This window comes from Geospiza fortis, unplaced genomic scaffold (genome assembly GCF_000277835.1).
Source record: "Geospiza fortis unplaced genomic scaffold, GeoFor_1.0 scaffold54, whole genome shotgun sequence".
In the NCBI taxonomy this organism is placed as follows: domain Eukaryota; kingdom Metazoa; phylum Chordata; class Aves; order Passeriformes; family Thraupidae; genus Geospiza; species Geospiza fortis.
This window is the reverse complement of record NW_005054301.1, coordinates 9,065,863-9,088,565: the sequence shown is the minus strand read 5'-3', so window position 1 is coordinate 9,088,565 and position 22,703 is coordinate 9,065,863. Positions and strand designations below refer to the sequence as shown.

The window sequence follows — 22,703 nt, the reverse complement described above, 5'->3', positions numbered from 1 at the left end:
ATGTTTCCAGGGTCTTCCTCTGTTTATGTAGACCTTTACATCTATACTATTATGTGTCTGGGCGTATCTGAGTTAGTGCATTTTAATTTTGGAATCACTCTGGGAAGCGGTGCCAAGGGGAGTTTTGTGTCTCAAGTTTTAAACTGACATGGCAGCCCTCTTTTTATTGACTAAGAGGATTATGATTTGACAAAGAATGGAACAAGAAATTTCTACATGTTAGGAAACATTAAATACCACCAACATTGTTCTAACTTTAAATGCAAATAAAGCTCATTCTCTCTGCTAACCTTCATCTATAGCAGGATATTTTTAGAACTATGAATCATTTATTAGTTTTGGTAATTTTGTATTATGACAAGTTATTGAACACACAATTATGTGCGGTACTGCAATATGAAACACAGAATCAAAACTCACTTTCATTGAATAGCTCCTTTATAAAATGGTTTGGGAGCAAAAGTACTTCAAATGCCAGAAAAACCCATATCCCATTTCTCTTCTAAGAGCATCCTTTATTGCCTGAGCAATTCAGAGAAAGGAGAGATTTTACTTGAACTTGAATAGTCACCTACTCTGCACACTATTTAAAATATCCTCCTTCCTTGCTTCAGTATTTAAAATATTTGGGTTAGTTTACCAGCATGATTAAATTTAAAATGAAACAATATTTTTTGGATTGAGGTAGAACATATTGTGAGCATTGTTAAAGGTCCACTTCAGTCACAGTTTTCAGAAAATAGTTTTCAAACACGTATTTACTTTTTGGGAGTGATTAGAGAAAATGTATTAAGTCATCTCCAGTGGCCCTTTTATGTTTCATACTTTAAACTCATAAAGCTAAATAATTTAAACTCAGGAAACTGAAGGACAAAATTCAGAAACAATAAATCAGTTTAAATATTTTCAGGAGTTGGCAAAAAGGCTTGATGCCAGACAGTAGTTTTTGTAAGTTTAATGCAGTTTGATATTAACTGGGAGTATCATATAAGAGCTGGCATGAAATGAGTAAGAAAGAAGTTTCAGACTGGATAGTTAACAGATGCAAAAGTGTGTGACTAGCAAGTGCTGGTATTTGGTCTCTTGTCTGTTGATAATTACAGGCAAGAATGTCCAAATTAAGCATCTTGCCTCTGCTGTGTTATTTGAAGTGGTGCTCTGATGCCACTTCCCATAATTCATGTGATTCTAGAGGAAGAAATAAGAATAAATGCTGATGAATGGGACAATAGGAACCTCATGAAGTTCAGCAAAGCCAAACGCAAGGTCCTGCACCTGGGCTACAAAAATTCCCAGTGTGAGTACATACTGGAGGAATGGATTGGAAAGAAGCCTGTGAAGGCCTTAGGGGTAGTGGTGGATGAGAAGTTTGGTATAAATCAGCAAAGGGCACTTGCAGCCCAGAAAGCCAGTCATATCCTGGGCTGCATCAGAAGGAGCATGGCAAAAGATCAAGAGGTTATCTTCCTGCTCTGTTCTGGCTCTCATGAGACCTCACCTGGAGTTTTGCATCCAGCTCTGTTCTTTTTTGTCCCCAGCACAAAAAAGACATGTTAGAGTGGGTCCAGAGGAGGGCCGTGAAAATTATCCTGTGAATAAAAGACTGACAAATTTGAGGTGGCTCCGCCTGAAGAAGGAGAAAAAGCTCTGGGAGACCTTATTGCAGCCTTTCAATAAAGGGGTTTATAAAAAAGATAGGGGAAGATTTTTTTTACCACAGCCTGTAGTGACAGGATTGTCATAGAATGAGTTTGATTAACTGTATTCTTCTCTCAGATTAGTCTCAGCATTAGTAGTGCTAAGCTCAAGCTGTAACCTGAGAACTAATTAAAAAAAAAGGAATTGGAAAACTTTACTTGGAGTTTTTGTGGGATCCTAATGTGGAGCCTGTTGTAGTTGCAAGGGTCCATAAATCCATAACAGGAAGTGTTCAAAGTTGGACAGGGATTTGTGCAACCTGATCTAGGGAGGGGTGGTCCTGCCCCTTGCAGGTCCTCCCCATAGCAGGGGATATGTACTGAATTATCTTTGATGGACCATTCCAACCCAAACTGTTCTATGATTCTATGGAAATTTGCTGGATGGTTTTGTCCACAAGCTAGTGCTATGCCTGGCTTGTGGATTCAGTATCACTCTGTGAAGTGATTATGAAATCCCCAATGGACTTGGGGATTTCCATTGCAGCCTATGCATGGTCATAAGATGACATTTTGTCATAAGAGTGTGATGTTTGGACATCATAAAAATGTCAGGGTCTATTTTCTGATTGATGAAAGTAAATTATTGTAGACTTTCTGGAAATTTTATCTGGAGTTTACCAATGGACAAAAATACACTCCTATGTTGAGTCCAAACTCTAATTATTGTCAACATGATACAATAAAACATAGTAACAAAATTAAAAATTAGTGGGAGATATTATGTTTTCATCAATTTTTATGCCTATGCTGCATTAATAATATGGATTCTAAGGAAATAGAATTTAAAAGCTGATATTGTGAATTGTATTGTGACACTTGATTTGTTGTTCTTTGGTGATACTTGGAGAAGTATAAATTCACTTTCCTTTCTAGTCGGCACTATCTGAGGAAGAGTTTAAATATATTGCTTTCCCCACTGCAGATAAATTATTATTTTTTGGGCGGTTAACCTGAAAATAAGGGCAGGTTGCAACACTTTGGAGCTCCAGTATCATTAACAAACAGACAAGAGGTTGCCTCCCCTTTGATACTACGTTCTTGAATCTTCAGTGGAGTGAATAGTAGCTTCTCTGGGCCGTGATTTTAACTTTGATTTTTTTTTAATTAGCTCCCAGATAGGGCTCTTTGGAATAGCATCCAAGGGTTTGGGGATGGGAGTTTGTGTTTAGTGAGTAAATTAAAATTGTTTGGCTATTTCAACTTAATAAGTATCCACTTCAGTATTTTCATTCACAGCTACGTTGACTTCTGGAGCTTCAGATGCCTGAGAAAGTGATCCATTTCACCTCCCACAACACAGCTTTGGGTCCTCTGATCATAATGAACTTCCTTCCCATAAGAAATGTGTGTGGTTGAAAGTGCCAATTCAAGTAAGCTGGTGTGAAATAGGAAAATTAAGGGAAGAAAAAAGAAAACTGTGATAAGAAAAGATGACTTGAGGTAGCATAAAAGTGGAAAATATGAGATGGAGAAAGGGTGTGCTCAGACTTTTCCACGATTTTTTTTTTTGTACTATGGGTTTTTGTTCATTAACTATTAACAAGTTAATTAGGGATTAATTAAAAAAAACCTTCTTTAGACACAATATGTTTACACAGCAGAACATGCTAATTTAGAGACTGGAAGCCACCCAGCTGTGGTAAAACAGAGATGAAAAAGTTACTTTATATTCCTTCTTGGGAAAGTTTCATGCCTTTTTAGCACAGCTAGACCTTATCACTGGCCACATTAATCCATTTACAGCTAGTAAATTTGCCTTCATTTCACTGTAAAGACATACCCTTAGCTCAGCTCAAAGTATTATGTGCTGGTAGGTCAAAAGAATATTTGGACCTCACAAAACAAATGGATTAGCAACACCGGTGTTTTGTATGTAACCAGAGCTGTTGAGTCCCTCTTGCCTGGTTAGCTCTGGTTAGAGATAATCAAGTGAGCTTAGTAAGTGTCAACTAATTGGTGAACATAAACAAGATACAGCTTTAAAATTATGTTTTGATTATCCCTAATTCCTAGTTTCAGTTCATATTCTTCAAAATATTATTTCCTTTATTACAAGTGTTTTGATATTCAATCTATTTCTGCCATTCACTTTTCCTTTTAGTCATAACTTTTTTTCTGAAGCCATCATTCACCAAAATAAGCCTTTCTCGTCAAAAGCCCTTTGTCCATGAGCTGTTGTAGCAGTCTCTTTTCCTCTTCCAGCCATGTAGGTGCCTCTTCATTCCTCAGATCCCTCCTCTCCTGTAGAAGATAGACTCAATATTATGACAGAATTATTCTCAGAAAACTTTGAAACAGATTTTTTCAGTCATACTTTTGAAAAATTTGGGGCAGTTATACTCAATGGTTTTTTTTCTCCATCTTATTTGTAGAAGTAGAATATACCTTGCAATAATACTGCATTTGTAAGGCAAAGCCTGTGCGCTGAAAGACTTGTTTGTTAGTATGCACAGAAAACTTGCTGCATTTCTGACTTGTCCTACTACAACATTGTTGAGTGGAATCTTTTTTCTAAAAGCAAATTCCTCAGATTTGCAGGTATTATTAATAAAATAAGGTGATGTTTGATTTACAGCAGGCAATTTAAGATAATTGAAAACACCCTTAAGCTATCATATTCGTAACAAAAAATGTTGGGTTCCAAACTGCCTTTCAGGAGGTTGCTGAAAGAAACAAGAAAAGTAGCTAAACATTATCAGGCATTACTCAATAGTTTTTCTGCAGGATGTATAAAGGTTTTGGGTGACTGAAAAAGAAGTGTGTTCTGTGTTGAGTTTGAGCAGTCTTCATTCAACTCTGTATTTTAGTTTTAAGTATCTTACCATACTTCAAGAAAAATAATTTTGTCCATTAAATTAATGAGCTTGATTTACAAAATACATGGCTGTGTAAATCTAGTTCTTCAGAGGGATTAAGCACAAGGAGTATGTTTAAGAATTAAAAGGTGATTTTGAAAAGCAGTAAAATACAAGCAGCATTTAAAGGACATTATTTCAGCAAAATCTCAGCTCACAGATTGTTGAATTATTGTATCAAGAAAATTTTTATCATTATAGCAAATGCATACTTGTATTATATTAGGTTTGGTTATGTATAATAAAAAGTAATTCTTGAACTAGCCAAATGTAATACATTATCAGTATAATTGTAAAATTCTTAAGAAAAAAGAAAAAAATGTTTATCAGCGCTAATAGAAAGTGCAAAAGAGCTGGTTTAAAGACAGTGTTATCTTGCAAAACAAAACTTTGCTCCCAAAGTCAAGGTAACCATCTGTGTCCATGTCTAATTCAAGTACTGTGTGAGGAATGAATTCTGATGCCTTTAAGTTCATTTGCTAAAGAATACTCAAATATCTGGCTACAATAACACCCTGAACTTTTATGTTTAACATGCTCAAGATACATTTTAAATGCTGAAAGCCTTGCTTTTTCTCTTATAGCCAGACAGGCATGACTTTTTCAGGTAACAAGTGTGAATCTTAGCTATGATATAATCAAATAAATGTTTTCCCTCACTGCAAAAAGAATCTTGAGCTAAATTAATTCCTGGTGCTAATGAATGCAACTCTGATGAAGTGAATGCTGTGTCTATACACGTCTCCTTGGCTGTAGAATTTGCTTCCTGTTTTCTCGCTACTAAGCTCTCACTTCCATTACTATTCTGTCTTCTGATTAAACATCTCTTATGTTTCCCTGTTAGGCACTCTTCAAAGGCAAAGGAAACTGGACTTTCCTCACATGACTATTTAAAAATATCATTCAGAAAATGAAGGGGGAAACACGTTGTGCTGGAGCTGATAATAATGTTAAGATGTTAACCTATTTCTAATTGATTCCAAGCTCATTCATCATGAGCTGCATGATTTTTTTTAACCTTAGCAAAGACTTAAAGACCGCATCATATTTCTAGTAAAGATTTAACTATTCTTCTTACTAGTCATTGGGATTTCCAAGAGATTGTTTCCTTAAAAACTGCTGAAACAGATTATTACAAGTAGTAGTGCACTTGTATGTATAAGTATTAAGAATACAATCCAAAGTGCTGGAAGTGCTGGGAAATCTTTCCCACAGGGCCTTTGGATCAACTTTTTTTTTTTTCCCTTTTTTTTTTAACAAGCAGCAGTGCTTTTGAAAAGAAGCAGTTCCATCTCGCAGTTGTCATGCCTTAACCAGTATTCTAAAGTGCCATTCTACTTCCTCTGAGGTCTGCTTCATTAGGACTTGGGGATTTCCATTGCAGCGTATGCATGGCCATTTTTCAATCCTCAGCAATTTTGAAATGCTATTTTAGTTCTGATAAGAATTCTTGATGAAAATTTCTAGTGAGAAATTGAGAACTTTTTGCAATAGATTTTAAAAACTTGTTCTGGTTCTACTACAGATGGTCTTGGTAATCTCCTTAAACTTTTTCAGTTATTTTTTGAAATCACCAAATTCTCTATAGTTGCATTTTCTTACAGTCTCTCTTATGAACAGACAGAAGCCACAGCTGGAAGACAAGTAAAAATAATTGACTAGTGGCACAGTTGGTTCTTACCAGAATCCTCAGTTAATTACACGGTTCAGTTTTGGCAGCTGATAAAGATTTCTTCCCTGAAATTGTAGATTGATTTCAGACTTGTATGCAGTCTCATTTCATTTACGAATCTTCATTAAATCTTTTCTGACTACATCACAAAAAGGAAAAAAAAATCTACAAGCAAATCCAGCACCTACATGTGTCAGTCATAAAGCCAAGTCTATAGAAGTAGTAAAGCTCTAAAGTCACCTTAGAATGAGAAACAACTTTAAGCAGTTGGATTCATTTCAGTATGTCACTTAGTCTGGTAGAATAATGATGCATTAGTCAGTAATTGTCTGGTTATATCATAGCTGGATTTTATATTCCAGCAGTGGATGTGGCTCCTACATTTGCCAAGAGCAATATTCTCTATACTTTCAAATTTTGGTGTTTATTCAACATAAGGAGATCTGGGCTTTTTTCAGTGTTTTTCTTAGGTGGGTATGTGTATGGGGGTCTTTTACTTAGCCTGTAAAACAGAAAAAAGTGAGTATGGCAGAAGTGCAGGTGATCAAGACCCACAATGGCTTATGTCATCAGGCACTGGGTTTTCTTTCTCACTTGCTACCATGTAGTGTTCTGCAGCCCCTGTAATGAATTTAAATGACTTCTATCAAATGTGAAATCTGTCTTATTTTTAGTGTATGATACTGAGTGTGGAACATATTACCTAGTTCACTAACATCTAAAGCTGTTTGTTTCTAAAATTATGATCCACTTGCTGTCAGAGGAGGCTATATGTATTTCTCAAGGAATTTCTTTAGTGGGTGATTTTAGCCATGTAGCAAATGGTTGTCTTCCTGTGCAGATACTTGGCAGGGATAGCAGAGTCCTCACAGCATACAGTACCCTTGCCCAGTAACAGTGGAATATTAGAATCTTCAAATACTGTGGGTATAACAATAGAGGTTCATAGATAGAATAAAAGTTCATAGAAAGAACTAGATAGAAGCTAATAGAAAGAATGCTAGTTATAAAGCATCATATTGTTTTCCTTATTCATTTACTTTTTTGTTACCACAGGTGAAATAAATATTTTTTGTCTATCAGGAGTTGCATTTTACCACTGAGCACTGAAAAAAGTTAAATTTGTCATTAAAATTATGCATCCCATCAAATCATGGGAGAAGTATGGCAGAAAAAGGGGGATGTGTAAGAAAGCAGACCTCAGTATAGAAGGGTCTGGTAGGGAAATTTGGATATGTTTCAGTGTTAGTGAAAACAGGGAAGGATGTGAATTACAGCTTGCCAATTTCAACACACCACTGTCTAAGGCATAAAAAGGCAATTGTATTGGCTCTAAGTAGGAGCAGCTCACTGTTTTGTTCACAGAATATTCTGAAATAACATTGCCAATATTTAAGACAACAAAAGAAGGGGAGACATAACAAAGCAGGATTTCTTCTTGACTTTCAGAAATATATTACACCTTGCTTCATGTAGATAGAACAGCTTTTTGGTCGCCTTGACATACTAGTGGCATATGAAAGCCCTGTGGATGGATGGAGCGTTAGATTGGAAGTAATAAGGTTGTGCCTGACTTACCTCCGCAATTGTAGCAGATGTTACAAATGTCATAACATGAACCTTTGGGATCAGACTGGAAAAAAAAAAAGCAAGACAACAGATGTAGGCCTCTTAGTTTTACCAGCAAGTATAGTCTGACACTATATAACACTGTTCTGACTTGATGTTAATACCCTGTCCTCCTCCTGAGAACAGAACCAGTGACACTAGCCATCTCTGTAGCACTGGTGCTGTAAAGGGGTAGCAGCATTTTCTTTTCAGAGGAATTTTGATACTAGTTTAAAAATAAGACAATAGAACTATTATTCCAGTAAGGGTCTTACTGTGATATCTGAATAAGTAATCCAGACTCATCACTCATTTCTTCATGCAATTGTAATGTTTATGCATTTTTTTCTGCTGGTGGAGCCAAATCTCTCAGAGTGGACATTTATCTAAAGGACTAATAAATTCCTAGGTTTTTAAGCCCTTGATTCACCCCACCTTTGTGTGTCCCTCTCCCTTGCCTTACCCATCTGTCTCTACTTTATCTCTTTCTCTTCCATACTTCTGTAGACTTTTTCCTGATCTATTTACAGCAGATGGATTTCCTGGGAAACCTTTATCTCACTTTAATTATTTTTCTTTACCTGCTATTTATTTGAATTGAAAGTGTTTTTACTTTCTGCATTGTCCTCAACATGTTGAAGAGTGTATGAAGTTTTTAATTCCTTCTCTGTTTCTTACTAGTTCTTCCCAATGTTCCTGAATTTTATGGGAGGGGGATAAAATGAATGTGGGAGTATGTGCCCTTGTATTTTTTGCCCTGTGCTTCAATTTAAAGCAGGGGTGATTCCGTCTGCCACATCACTCCCTCAGGTGCTGCCATTCTTGAACTGGAGGCTTAGCCCTCTCCCTGAAGAATTTCATTGTCAAGGAGAAGAGTGGGGGTTCTCCCATGAAGAATTTTAATCACCCTGTCTGTAGCCCTTTTGAAGGAGGCACAATAGTTCCTATAGTAACTACTACAGTGTGGGAGAAAGGCCAGTGCTCTCGCCCCCAGCCACAGATGGAGAACTCTCTTTGCTTAGATGACTGGAAATTCTTGCACAGCAAAGATTTCATCCTTTACAGTGAACAGAAAAAAAAAATCGCTGAAGTAAACTCCTTAATGTACATATGCTAATTAAGAAACAGTGCTAGTTATCAAGGAGAGAACACAAAATATACTTATTTCATTATTGGGGTTTCTAATTTTAAGGAGTTCAGAAAAGAGGGAGAAAAAAGAGATATTAAAGACTTAAGAAACTTTATCTACTCCTCCCAACCACCCTACCCCCACCCCTTAAAGAACAAATCCTGTGGGAAGGAGCAGACCTATAAACCAAATGAAGGTAATTGGAAAAGGAACAGGCTCCTAAAACAGACAAAAACTTACACTATGACAGTCACTTATCTTGCTTCTTTTTTCCATTATTTTTGAATATTTCTCAAGGGAAAGACATATTATGTCTTCAAATCCAATGATTCCAGTTCAATTAACAATTAATATTCAATTAATATAATAACTTCTGCTTTTTGACAACATTTCAATTTGATCAATTTAAGTTATTGAAACTAAAAAAGCGATTAAAAAGAAGTTTAAAAGTGTTAAGCAGCTTGAATTTGAAAAGCAAGTTTTGCTAAAAATTATTTTAATTTCTGGAGCTTTTTCAGAGATGAACTACTGAAAATAATAAAGCACACCTGTAATTGTGTTGCATAATACTTTCATTAATTAACCAGTACATTCTTGACAACTAGTAGGCTATTCCATGGAAAGTGTAGGTTTACTTTCTCAGCCATGGATTACCCAGTAATGAATTCATGCTCTTTACCAGTGACCAGAAGATGGATATCTAGAATCTGAGGCATTCTTGTACACAAAAATATAGATTTGAAGTGGTATTGTTAGCTTTGCAAGTTGATTATCATATATTGCATTATACATCTTTCATGTAGTCCTTTGCAACAAATTTGTTCGGATACTTTATTGCTGTGATACTTCTTTGGTAATGGCACAGTATTAATGATTCCCATAGCTTTACTAAACCAAGATAAAATACCTTTCCACCTATGTTGCAGCTCCATCTAAGATTTATTTCTTCTTCCCATCTGTGAAGGTGGATAAGAGACCTAAATTTTGGATCATATGATGGCTTACAGTGAGGTAACTGCTGACGTAATTTAATTTCTTTGGATACCTTTTCCAAATCAGAGGGTAACACTTCTGCTTATATCATGCTGTTCAGCTCTTATCTCACTTTAGATCAGGATTTGAATACACATCTTGTATACCAGATGTCCTCAACTTCAAGGCGGAGGGGTTCTTTCTTACTGGAGGTTTCTTTCAAAACTTACAATCAATCTTAAATGGGATAGCAAGAAACAATCAATGGGAAAAAATATTCATCTAAAGGTATTAAACATGAAGTATTAAAAAAAAAAAAAGTTTCTGTGAATGCTAGCATGCAGAAATACTGGAGTGTAATGTTGATTGCACTTCATCCTTCCCTGAGATTGAATTCTCTGTTGTTCAGCTTAGCCCTGTAGTCAGCGTCTCTGTCTTTTCTAAAACACAGCTTTTAAAAATTTTCTAATTACTTAGTATGTCTCATCCGAAAGCCCCAATATTTCAAGATGACATTGCACCTCTTCCAGACCACTTTGATTGCCAAATTCACCTCCATTTTCTTTCATGAACATTTGGAGTTGTTCATAGAAATCACAAAAGATACATTTTCATCTAGAATCTACTCTATGCAAAGGAAAATATGTTAGAAATTGTATTGTTATTTCAATAGATCTTTCTTTCTACTCTAAAACAACAACAAAAAAAGTTATATTCTGGGAAAGAATATTTAAAAGATTATAGCCACACTCATGCTGTTTTGCACATACAGTCATCAGGCCACTCTGCTTCCTATGCTCTCTCATCTGACACTATCATGTATGTTGTTGATACCTATGGGGAAAAATATTAGCCAACCCTATGTGTAGCTGTTGTGCAATTAGCCTGATATGGCTACATATTTTGTGAATAAAGGTAGTAATTTTCTTTTTTTTGGTGGGGTGTTTATACATTCATATTTATGTAGATCCGTTCAGTCTTTGCTAATTAAAGTCTGACTTTAGTGGCAGTCATAATTAGAGCTCTTCAAAATGACCTCTGTTTTTTCATAATTCTTCAGACAGCAGATTGCCTTAAAGGTTGCAGTGCAGTGGCCCTAAGTACACGTCTGCTTCCAAGTGTACAAAAAGTTCTTCTTAGAAAAATCAACAAAATTAAAAAAAATATAGGGAGTTTGAGGCTAATTGAGAAAAAGCTTTTAGGAGTAAATAAAGGTTAAGGGAAAAGAATTTTTAAGTTCAGTTTAGTTTTTAAACTATTATTAAAGCAACAGAATTTTAAAACTCTTTGTTCGAATTTTCCAAAACTTTCCACAAAAGTAGTTTATGTTGAGGGATGTCACACAAAGTCTCACAGGAGTTTTTTAGGGGACGCTGATAATTGTGCTCATGTGCTGTTCTTCCATTCCTAGTGATCAAAGAATACTGCTTGTGCTTTATTAGAACTCTGTCTTCACCAGTAGAAATGCATAGTAAACATCAGTCTTTGGTCTGTACTCCCACATCTTAGGCTGTGTTCAAGAGGAAATCCTTCCTTTTCAGGATGCACAGAAATCTTCGTTAGGCAGTCTCCTTTTTCTTTTCCATGGTTTCCCACTTTTTGTAGCACAATTGCAAATGCTCTTGGTGTTGCATTAAGCATGCTTAGACTGCCCCCAAGACACTCTGAAAGGGAGGTGGCTCTTCCTTCACCTCATGCATAGCCAGATTAGTCATTGAGGGAGGAATTTTAAAGAGGAACTAGTGAATAGTTAGAATTTTTTTCTTTTATGGAATAATCTCATGCCAGGAATAGACATGTCAGTTTGGATAGTAAAGGTCATAGTCCAATGCCATGGAAAGTAAAACATTTTCATAGATAGATTCTTCTGCTTCAGCACTACAAAGTACACACATAAAAGCAATCTTTCTATCTTCTTTTCACTATTAGAAGTCAGTGTTTAGTACAAATATTGTTTCAACCAACTTTTTGATTAATTTGTGCATTCAGGCATTAAATGTTGTCAACTAAATGTAGGCAATACAAAATATGACTATGTGTGAAAAAGTCTATTCAGAGATGTTTGTTCATACTGCTAAAATAAGAGAAGCTTGGAAGAATTTAACCTGGGTTTGGAACTTGTTTCCATTGTGACTCCTTCTGGAGTTTGGTACACGTCCTTCAGCCTTCTCCACATCCTAATTTCCCCTGCTTCCTGTAACTCAGAAGAAGAAATGTATTTCATGCCTTCAGTATTTTGTTTCTGTAAAGAGTCTGCATTTAAAAAAGGAATCCACATTTAAAAAAAAAATGCTCATCCACACCTTTAGGTCTGTGAAGGTCACTGAGCTACTTTGATTTATAGATTTTTTGAAATAAATCTTAAATCTCTTGCTTTTCAAGTTTTCTGTGAGTGGCTGAGCTGTGGCTGCTGATGGTTCCATCTACAGGGTGAGAGATTTAGATAACTAGCTGTGGCTTGTGTGATGGAAACCAGCTTAGTATTTATAGTTTATGTTTTGAAATTTTAGAATAAAATAACATTGAGCCTGCTTTTTAATCCAAACATTTCAGTCTATGTCTTCCTTTCGCGTATTGGCATGCCAACAATTCATTCAATAGAAATAAGAGATTTTGTGCTGTGACTGGACTGTGAGATTGCCATGTTTCTGAAAGGTATCAATGTGGTATGCACTTATCTACCCAAAATAGCATATTTCATCTGCTGCAAGTAGATATCAAGAAAATTTGAAAGCTCAAGTAAGTAAAATAATAAGACAATAAATCCAGCTGATTAAATAATTTAAGTTTTCCTTGTTCGATATTTGTCTCAATATTCTTGTCTCATTCTTCAAAACATGAAGAATGATAGTGATGGAAGTGCATGAAATAAGGTACATATTTAACATTTATTAATTTATTTTAAAAGGGTTGCAGCATGGCTACCAGAAACATAATTGTTTTCTGTGTAACTTATTGTCATGGTCGTAAAATTAGGAACTGTCATGAGAACCCCACATCACCTGGCTAAGAGCAAGACACATAAATGCAAGAGTTCTAGTGCTATAAAAATGTCAGTGAACTGAATGGCATGAAAGTACTACAAGATATTTGTCTACGTATATACTAGCCACAGGCATGCAATCATCAATGCAGGATTTAACTGACAAATTTTAAAGCTAAGATCTGACCCTCTCTTGTTTTCTATTTAACTCACTGACCTTAAAGTGATTTCATTTGAGGTATAGAACTGAGGGTCCCAATTGTGAAGGACTGATGACTTACCTGTAAGTGTCATTTAAAGTTCAAGATACTGTTTTAAAGAGGGCTGCACTGACTTCAGGCACATCATTCAAATTATGATACTTAAATACTAAAACCCTGCAATTGACATCATAGAATTGGATTCAGTATGTGATGGATACACTTTAAAATGGTAACATAAGGATATGGGCAGGAAACAGAAAATTAATTGAAAGGTAAATTCCAAATGGTGGTGTGTTCAACCAATGTGTGGAAAACATGAGAGTCTACCTGGAAGAATGGAAGGACAAAGGAGTTCAGGGAGGGGTTGCAGGTTTGCAGGTTGAGTGGTTTTTTGGTTTTTACAATGCTCTTATAGAGACTGCTATGAAGCAATGTCTAGCAAGTCAAAACTGAATTTGTTTTTTTTTTTTTTTGTTTCTGATAGATTATAAATTAAATACCTTTTTTGTTTCTGATAGATTATAAATTAAATAACTGTACAAAGCATCATGCAGACAGCAATCATGATCAGAATACTAAAAATCTTTACAGTACTGTATATTTTGTTTAGTCCCTCAACTTAAGATAAAGTTTTTCTAAGAAATACAGTCTTGAAGAGTTTTCTTTCAAGGTGGTAGTGTCTATGTCCTTGAATATGAGAAAAGAGGAGGACTTAGAAATACCAGCTCTACAGCAGTCTCCATTTGTAATTATGAGCTATTGCCTGAATCTATTAGCTATGAAGCCACCTGTTTGCTCAGTATAAATAGCTTAGAATTTCCTGCAAGGAAATTACATGAAACATCAATAAAAAATGATATTACATTTTCAGGTCAATATGACTATCATTACTTGGCATTTGTCTTTTCCTACTGATATCATGTTTGGCAGCCAGTATCATAGAAGACTTAGAAATTGTTGCTCTGTGTTTTGTTTCTGTTCATGTTAAATTGGCCTGTTCAGTAATGGCAGTCATTCATTCTGCTTATTTTAGCAGATCCTTGATATTTCATTTTTCTTATCATGCACTGTAAAGACAGCAATACGTAAAGATGGACTAGTGCTATGATGGTTTCAGAGGCATTAGTCTCTCATCAGGGTCTTGGGATGTAAATGCTTTTGTACACACCTTAGAGGGGTGCAGAATGAACTTTGCCTCTTCTGTCTGCTGTGGTTATGCCTGATTTTGTCACTAAGACAGGAAAGGGAGTTTCCTGCAGCCCTGTGCCATCTTTTCTGTGCTCTGGCTTTCTCTGTTCGTGTGGGAAAGGTAGCCCAGGCCTAAGAAGCCTCAGCTTACAGTAGATGGCTACATTTGGTTATATACAGACTTAATTTCTGGCTTTGCGTTCCTGGCGTACAGAGTTTAACAGAATAGTAGTTTTGTGATTTCTCAGCCTTTTTTGTATTCACTGCTGTCTTCGAAGCACAACTACCCATTAGTCACTTTGTACTTTTAAACTATATTATTTAGACACTGAAGTTTCAAGTACCTATTCCAGCAACTAACATGGATATCTGGGATACTAAAATACTTCTCTACACTGAGGAGAACTTTGATTTGAATACTAGATGTATTTATAAATGTTGGGCTTTTTAATGTTGTGTTTATTTCATTTCAGTTTCAAATAATAACATGTTCAGATAAACCTCTCAGATGTTTAGTGGAATAAACTTCGTAATTCATAAATAATATTTAATTCTTATCCCACATTTCAAAACATTTACAATATGCGCAGCCTCTTTTTCAATAGTATTTTTCACTAAATTCTGCATGCTTTCATTACCATAAGCCTACAGGGATTTGAGATATATCTGAACAAACAAATAATTTTCAGATTCATTGGACACTTAAATAGGTTGGTTTTTAAAAAACTCCTTTTTTATCCTACAAATTTGAGTCTTAAATTACATATTAAATTACCAAATTTATATGCTATGTAGAAGGCAAAATTAAATTAACACCAGTGTATTAAGATGCAAAACATTTAAGGGGTTAATGTCAGTGGTGAGGATGCATGAGAACTAAATGTGCAGACCTTGTAACATAACTGTTTTTTATTCAGTTATAGGTGCCCAGCGCAGGAGAAGTCCCAGTGCCCTTGCCATTGAAGTATTTGAATCACATTTGGGAAGTCATATATTACAGGTAAAAAAATGGCTTTTCCAAGAAAAATCAAAATATCTATCTAGTCATATATCTGCCAATAATTTGAATAGTATTTTTGTCATCACTTATATTGATGAGATTTTTTTTTATGCTCATATTTCTTCTATTTTGAAAGTCCATAATTGGGAGACTGTTAATGAGAGGCAAGGCAAGTGTTATTTTAGCTGAATCACAATATTTTCTTGTTTAGAATGGTGCAGTAGGTGTTTGCAGAATGCCCTTATGTATTTGTGTGAGTGTGTGTACAAGCTAGTATTTTGTGCTGGTGATTTGTCTGATGTCATGTATCAATTTAGGATTGAGGGGTTTTCCCCACTTTGGTTTATGAGCACTGCTTTTCTCCATGATATCCCAGTTGTCACAATTTTATATCACAAATTTGGAGCAATCTGCAAAGATTAAAAAATGAATAGAAGCATGCCTCTCAAGTGTCCTTAGCTGTGGGCTGAAAACTGGTCTGGTATTTGTCAAACAAGTTCATCACATGGCACAAGTCATCATATTCCAGGAAGACTCAACTGAAAAACAATGACCTGATGGAAACATCCTTGTGCATGATTTATTTTGCCAGGGTTACTACAGCCTTTCTTACATTGAAGTGATCAAATGTGAAGTATAAGCAGTTAAGAAGAAAATGTGATGTGCCTTGCAGTAAGACGAATCCAGCCCTATGGAAATAAAACCCACACAGTCTTTTCTAAGTGTGGCACTGAATAACTGCTCTTATTTAGCAATGTACACAGCTTCTCAATGCAAATATATTGTCTGGTGTATTATCTTTTGAGAGGTACGAGAGAGGTAAATTAGGATATTATCATGAGAAATATTCCACTTAATTTGAAATGATTGAGAGCTATCTCTGTACTAACTCAGCTGTGGTATTCAAAAGCACTATAGATAATGTCAGAATTTTCATGTCTTTATAAAGTAACTAAATGCAGAATAGCAACAAAGATAATTTTGGGAAAACATTAAATTAACTAGTAGAATTAATTTCTCTTCGGAACAAGAATCATGAATGAAATCATTTGCTTAGTTGTGCACTCTTGGCAGAGGTCTAGGTCAAGTTTTTCATTCTGTAAGCAAATACTTTTGTTGTAGTTATTGTGTCAGAGATCTGCACCAGTATGTACAGTACTGTGTTTGCATATTAGGCAGGAACACTGCTATGTTGTCTCATACATGCAGAAAAAAAAAGAAGAACTAGCAGTTTTGTGATATTTCAGTTTATGTAATTTCTCAGTATGTTGAGTGTGTAAACATATCATATATCCTAAAGGTATGTTTTTACAATATTACTTATAATTCATATATAAATAAAACCTCATTGAGACTGATTTATTTACACTTTTTAGGTATTAAGTATGACTTTTATAGGTGAAAATGAAAAAAAACCTAGGATGGCCACTTTGAAAACTATTTGAGTCTTTCACTTACTGTGTATTAAAACAATTAGTGACTTTCATACTTGTTTAAACTAGATTCCACTTATGGATTGTTGGAATTTTTGGGTTTTCTTTTTGCGTTTTTTTTAGTTTTTAAAAAATTGATTTGTGATGAATTAAGGTGTTTTCAGGACATAACTTCATCATACTACTACTAAAAAACCCCTGTATTGCACTTGTATTCTCAAAACTGAGGATTTTAAATCAAAATTACCATTAGCCTTGTATTGAATATCTGTTAAGGTGTGGTCTTTTCAAAGATGATGCTTTTATCAAAGTACTTTCATGAATCTCTCAGTTGATAATAGGCAGTTCAACCCTGATATTTGCAAGATAGACCCTTGATGATGGATAAAAGACAATATGAATTAATAGTGGTGACAGGTTTATCAAAATTTGTTAAGATTTTGTCTTATTTTAGCAGAGCAATCAACCCTTGGGAGGTGATGGGTCATGCATTCAAATGTACCACTTCTAAACAGATCAGAATGAACTTCAAAGTACTGCCTTGTGGTCTAATAGCTAGTAATATAATCACCAGAAGACAAAATGGTTTTTAAAATAACAATTGGATAGACTTTGTGGTGGAATACAGTTCTAAGATGTCCTCAGCTAGTCTGCTACTCACAGAAATTCTTTTCAAATAAGTATCATGATAAGTATTGTTTGCAAGTGAAGTAAATAACCTTGATTACACTTTGGGAATTTTGGTTCCAGAGTCTGCTATCTGAAGAATTTGAATTGATAGTTGGTGTAATCCCTTTGGCTATTAGTATTTTGAAGACTTGGTTAAGTGTAAGCTCAGAAATTAAGGACCTCTCTGATCTTTTTAATATTTTGGTACTTCAAAATTTATTGATAGACAGATATGCATAATACAGTAGATTTTGAAAAAGTGGATATAGTTTATTTAAAATGAGGTTACAAAAACAGAAATGGAGGCACATCTTGTGATATTTTTATATTGAGTCTACAAATAGATAGTGTCAGTCATATCTAGGTATATGTTATATACATTAGTCATGTCCGTACATATTAAATCCATGTATTTGTATATAATGCCTAGTCATCAGTGAATGAAGAATGCCTTCATCCATGATTTTTCTATTATTTAGGAATCAAATGTTTAAATACTGCTTAATTGATGATTGATACAGGTACTAAAGGTTTTCTCCCATATGCAGTTAAGTGCAGAAAATAGAAAAGTAAAACTCTACCTGTCATGAGAAAAATAAAAGTTAAAAAGTTGTTGATTTTGGTCTGAGATAGCATTTGTGCCCAAGGATCATACAGTTAAATATGTTCTGTTAATGGCAGACTTCATCAACTCCAAAAATAATCAACGTATCGTTACCTTTACATAAATTCAGAGATAAAAAAAATGGATAAAAACCCTGAGAAAAGGAAATTTAATACTTTTAAAGGGCTTCATTTGAGTAAGGCATCTTTGCTTACATATGAAATCCAACCCATGTGCACATCCTCATGGTGAGTGGTGAGGCTCTGGCACAGGCTGCCCAGGGAATCTGTGGCTGCCCCATCCCTGGCAGTGCTCAAGGCCGCATTGGATGGGGCTCTGAGCAACTTGGGATAGTGGAAGGTGTCCCTGTCCATGGCAGGGGGGTTGGAAGTAGGTGATCTTTAATGACCCTTTTAACCTGAATCAGTCTAAAATTGTGTGAGTCTGTGTCAAAAAATCTCCAAGCCGCAGCTGATTGCTGTATATCATGCTGAAGAGATTCCCAGCGGTAGGTTTGAAGCCAAAGGTGCTATCCACTCTGTGCTGGTGGAAAAAAAGACACCGCAAAAAATGACTGCTCAAACACAATTACATCAGAATCTTTATGTCAATGTAATGTCTTTTAAATGTTTTTCAAGTAAAATCACCTGAATTATGAATAGTAGAGTGGAACGTAATGGAGTAGAAAAGTAGATAATGGCAATATGTTAATTAATTTTTGACAAGATTTTTGATTTGCCAAATTATAGGCTTTGTTTTTCTTGTCTTGTACATTCTTTTTCTTCTGAAAATGGTGTTATATTGAGAATAGATATCTTGTGTTTTATATTTCTGTATATATATCTGTCTATCAACTAAATTCAGCAAAAAAATTATTTCTGGTACCTGCTATTAAAAATTTGGTTTAAATTGGTTGTAAAAATTAGCAAGATTTTCATCAATTTTTCAGGATCTCTGGATTTTTTTTCTGTAACTTCATTGCTATTGAGAAGGTGTGAAAAAGGGTCAGTAACCCCATAGTCTTCTTATAATCAGGAATGATCAGGAAATGTAGAACTAAATATAGAGAAAAGGGAAAGTTAGTGAATATATTTGCATATGCAAATTAGCTTAATTGATACTGCTTGCCTCTACAGGGATTTTTCATTACAAACTGGAGTGCTACATTGTTCAGCTCATATTGAGTAATTTAGTAACTAATGAGACCAGTTTGCACTAATTTGCATATGATAAATGAGCTTAATTGCAGTAAATAACTTGGAGGCATAATTACTTAATTTTCCTGTGTTGCATGGCTTTTAAGTTCACGTATGAACAACTCAAGATAATTTTGCATATTTAAATTAGTTGCTTTTAAAATTCTTGAACAAAAAAGAACACACCTTACAATTTGAACAGTAAAACAATTAAAAGTATAATGTACATTATTTTCAAAAAAATTTAATATTTTGAAAATATATGTTTCTTCCTTTAAAAACATCAGTGTCTTTTTAAAAACTAAATATTTGGAATTAATCACAATGAAGTAGCATTAAAGTCAGGCTAGGATGGAAAGATGGTGTAAGTAATAATAATAGGAGTATGTATCTGAACTATAGTGAGCAGTACACGTTTTGTGTTTCTGCATACAAGAGTGATAAGTTTCATAATTGCATTCTTTGCTTCAGTAGTGCCTATTCAACTGTTAAGAAACTAACACTTTCATATAGCATTAGGTATATATTACATACACAGTAACTTGGACAGTAGTTTTCTTAGATCATCTATACTGTGCTACCTCATTTTGTGTAAAGAAATCCTTATATTGGACAGATACTGAAGTGTCAGTGCAACAAAAAGTGTATCCTTTTCTTCATTTTGTGGACGTGTTCCACAAAATGTGACCATTGACAACTCTTATGATGTAGATTTTTACAATGAGTTTCAAAACACACAAACAAAAACAAAAACAAAAAACCAAAAGATAATCCAAAATCAAACTAATTGGAAGACCATCGTCAATTTCTGCCATATCCCTAAACTTACTGCACATTAGATAATTTTGATACATTTGATTTGATAGAATTGAACTACTGAACTAGACAGAGAAAAAAGCCAGCTACCAATCTCATTTATTCCCATAGCAAGATCTGTTGTGCACCCATGATTTACAAGTGGATGACAATTACTGAATTCTCCTCTGTTCCATAAAGGTCCCCACCTATCTTCCTAGAAGCTGGAAGACTTTTTGAATGTTATCTAGGAAAATTTACAAGACTTGCAGTTCCTTTTTACTTTGTGCTGTACCTTTCTCTCCCATTAAGTATTTTGTGGTGAAGTATTTTGAAGTATTTTCTCTTTTGCAAGGTAATTGCAGTATCAGATTCAATGAGAGAAGAAAAATCAGGTTCCCATTAAGATCTGAGGAAAAGCAACCTCAGCGAAAACAATCTGACCCTATAGGTTGTATTCCTCATTGAGGCAAAAGTCACAAACTACAAACCATTTAGCTTTAATGAAGTGGTTAACAATGTACAGAGGATAGCTGTAGTAGATGTCCAGTTGTGTCCAAGACGACCCCACAAAGTCATCTGAAATATGCACAAGGCCTGTAAGCCCTGTTTTACTTCCTAGAAACCTCTGTATCACCACAGCCTTGATCGTGAAAAGTCGTCCTAGAATGGAGCAGAATTTGAGCTACTTGGAAGCTAGAAATGGCTCAAATGCTGCAATTTGACTTTACCCCATGCAGTAGTCCCAGACTTTTCATGCATGAAAGGCAGTCTTGGTTCACATGCTTTTCACTCCACTGGAAGCCTCTGATGGTGGATGGAACTTCATGGAAGACTTAATTGTCTCTTTACCTTCATGCTATAGAGAAGCAGTGGGCTACTAAACCCATTGATATTATTTTAGCTTTTCTTTATTTAAAGTCAATAAATTAGCAAACCACCCTCATCCTATGGATGTAAGAAGCCTAATGAATTGCTAGTATTGTGAACAATTGAATAATGCCTCTCGTCCTAATAGTTTGATATTCTTTTTCTAACTATATTTTATTAATGTATCCAATACTGTAATAATAGGACTAACACGAAACTGTACAAATATAATCTGTTTGTCAATTTAGTATAGTACTGTGCCTCAGAGAGGGGCCTTTATTAATTGTGAGGTAAATGTGCAGGTGAATACAATTTCTGTGGCTTCTAGTGAATCATTCCAGGTGATGCCAGTACCGTGCAGAGTAGCTGAGTCATTGGTTTGTTTTCTGGAGTATGTCAGATGAGCTTAAATTTCTCAGGAAAGAGGAAAATTAATGTCTCTTCACTCTAAGGGAGAGCTCTAACAATCTTCTGTTTGCAGGCAGCTAGTACCCCATCCACCTGCATTCCTAAAGTGAAGTAAAGCTGCATCCACAGTTGTGCTCAAGGGGCTGATCCCATCCACCTCTTCGAGCTGTGTAATAACTGCAAATAACAGATTGAACCATGTTTGTGATACTCTCAAAAGTACTCAGGGTCATAGGAATGATCAACTGAATGCAAACAAAGATTGTTAATATCTCGGTAGTTACAAAATAAAAGTTTTTTCCCATCTTCAGCCAGAAAAATTGGAAGTTGTTATCTGGAAAATGTTTTCACATACTCCTCAAGTTAATGCTGTTTTATCATCCAGTTTGTAATTCAATGTTATCAAACACAGAAGGTGTAGAATGAAATACCAAATTTGAAGGGAACTTTCATACCATTTCTCTGCTGTCCATATGGGTCTTGTCCTCCATTCTTGCCACGATTTTTCTAGAATTACAGACCTACTTTTTGCAACAAGGGTACTCTATCATAAACTTTCTATACAAAAACTGGAGAGAATTCACTCTACAGTTTATATTTAATCATGTTTGGAAGATGTTGCTGTTAATCCATTATAACTAGATTAGAATATACTGAGACAATGACACAATTCATTTTTGAAAAAATAATTTTGCTGGAGAATGTGTGAGTAAAGTTCTCCATACATAATAAATATGTATGTTGAGTATGCAACCACTTTAGACTGGGGAAAATTTGTGAAAATGTCTATTTAAGGCAAATTAGAGAACAGTAAAGAGAGCAAGTTATTTACATTTTTGCAGTTGTGCAGTTGGATGAGTTGCACACAATTAACAGTGTAATGGAGAAACAGAACCTTCTCCTGAAGGGAAAAAAGTACCCAATACTTTGCCTTGGAAGCCTGTGACAGTGGTCACTGGGGTTGTCAGGTGAGGGAAGAGGTGAGAATGTTGACTCTATGTTCAGAAGGCTTGAGTTGTTATTTTATGATATCTATATATTACATTATAACTAACTAAAAAGAAAAGAAGGAAAGGTTTCCTCAGAAGGCTAAGCTAAGAATAGAAAAGAATGATAACAAAAGCAGCTGGCTCGGACAGAGTGCAAGAGCCAGCTCTGCCGTGACTGGTCACTAAATCAAAATATCTACATGAGACCAATCACGGATCTGCCTGTTGCATTCCACAGCAGCAGATAACCATTGTTTACATTCTGTTTCTGAGGCCTCAGCTTCTCAGAAGGGAAAATCCTAAAGAAAAAGATTTTCACGAAAAGATGTCTGCGACAGAAGCCCATTGTTAGTTAAGTATTAAAATCAGCCGAGCAGTATGAATAATCATGAGTGAATTATATACAAAGTTCTAAATTTTTTCTTTCCC

At 35.1% G+C, this 22,703-nt stretch overlaps 1 protein-coding gene across 2 annotated transcripts in view; it reads left to right on the top strand.

Annotated features, from left to right (window-relative positions):
- The window catches only part of NPAS3 (neuronal PAS domain protein 3), a 509,042-nt gene that overhangs the window by 198,874 nt on the left and 287,465 nt on the right, over positions 1 to 22,703 (top strand). For both annotated transcript variants that reach the window (XM_031065822.1, XM_031065825.1), the window contains exon 3: positions 15,228 to 15,310. In XM_031065822.1, coding sequence (XP_030921682.1) covers positions 15,228 to 15,310 — 83 coding nt within the window. The remainder of the gene's footprint in view (positions 1 to 15,227; positions 15,311 to 22,703) is intronic.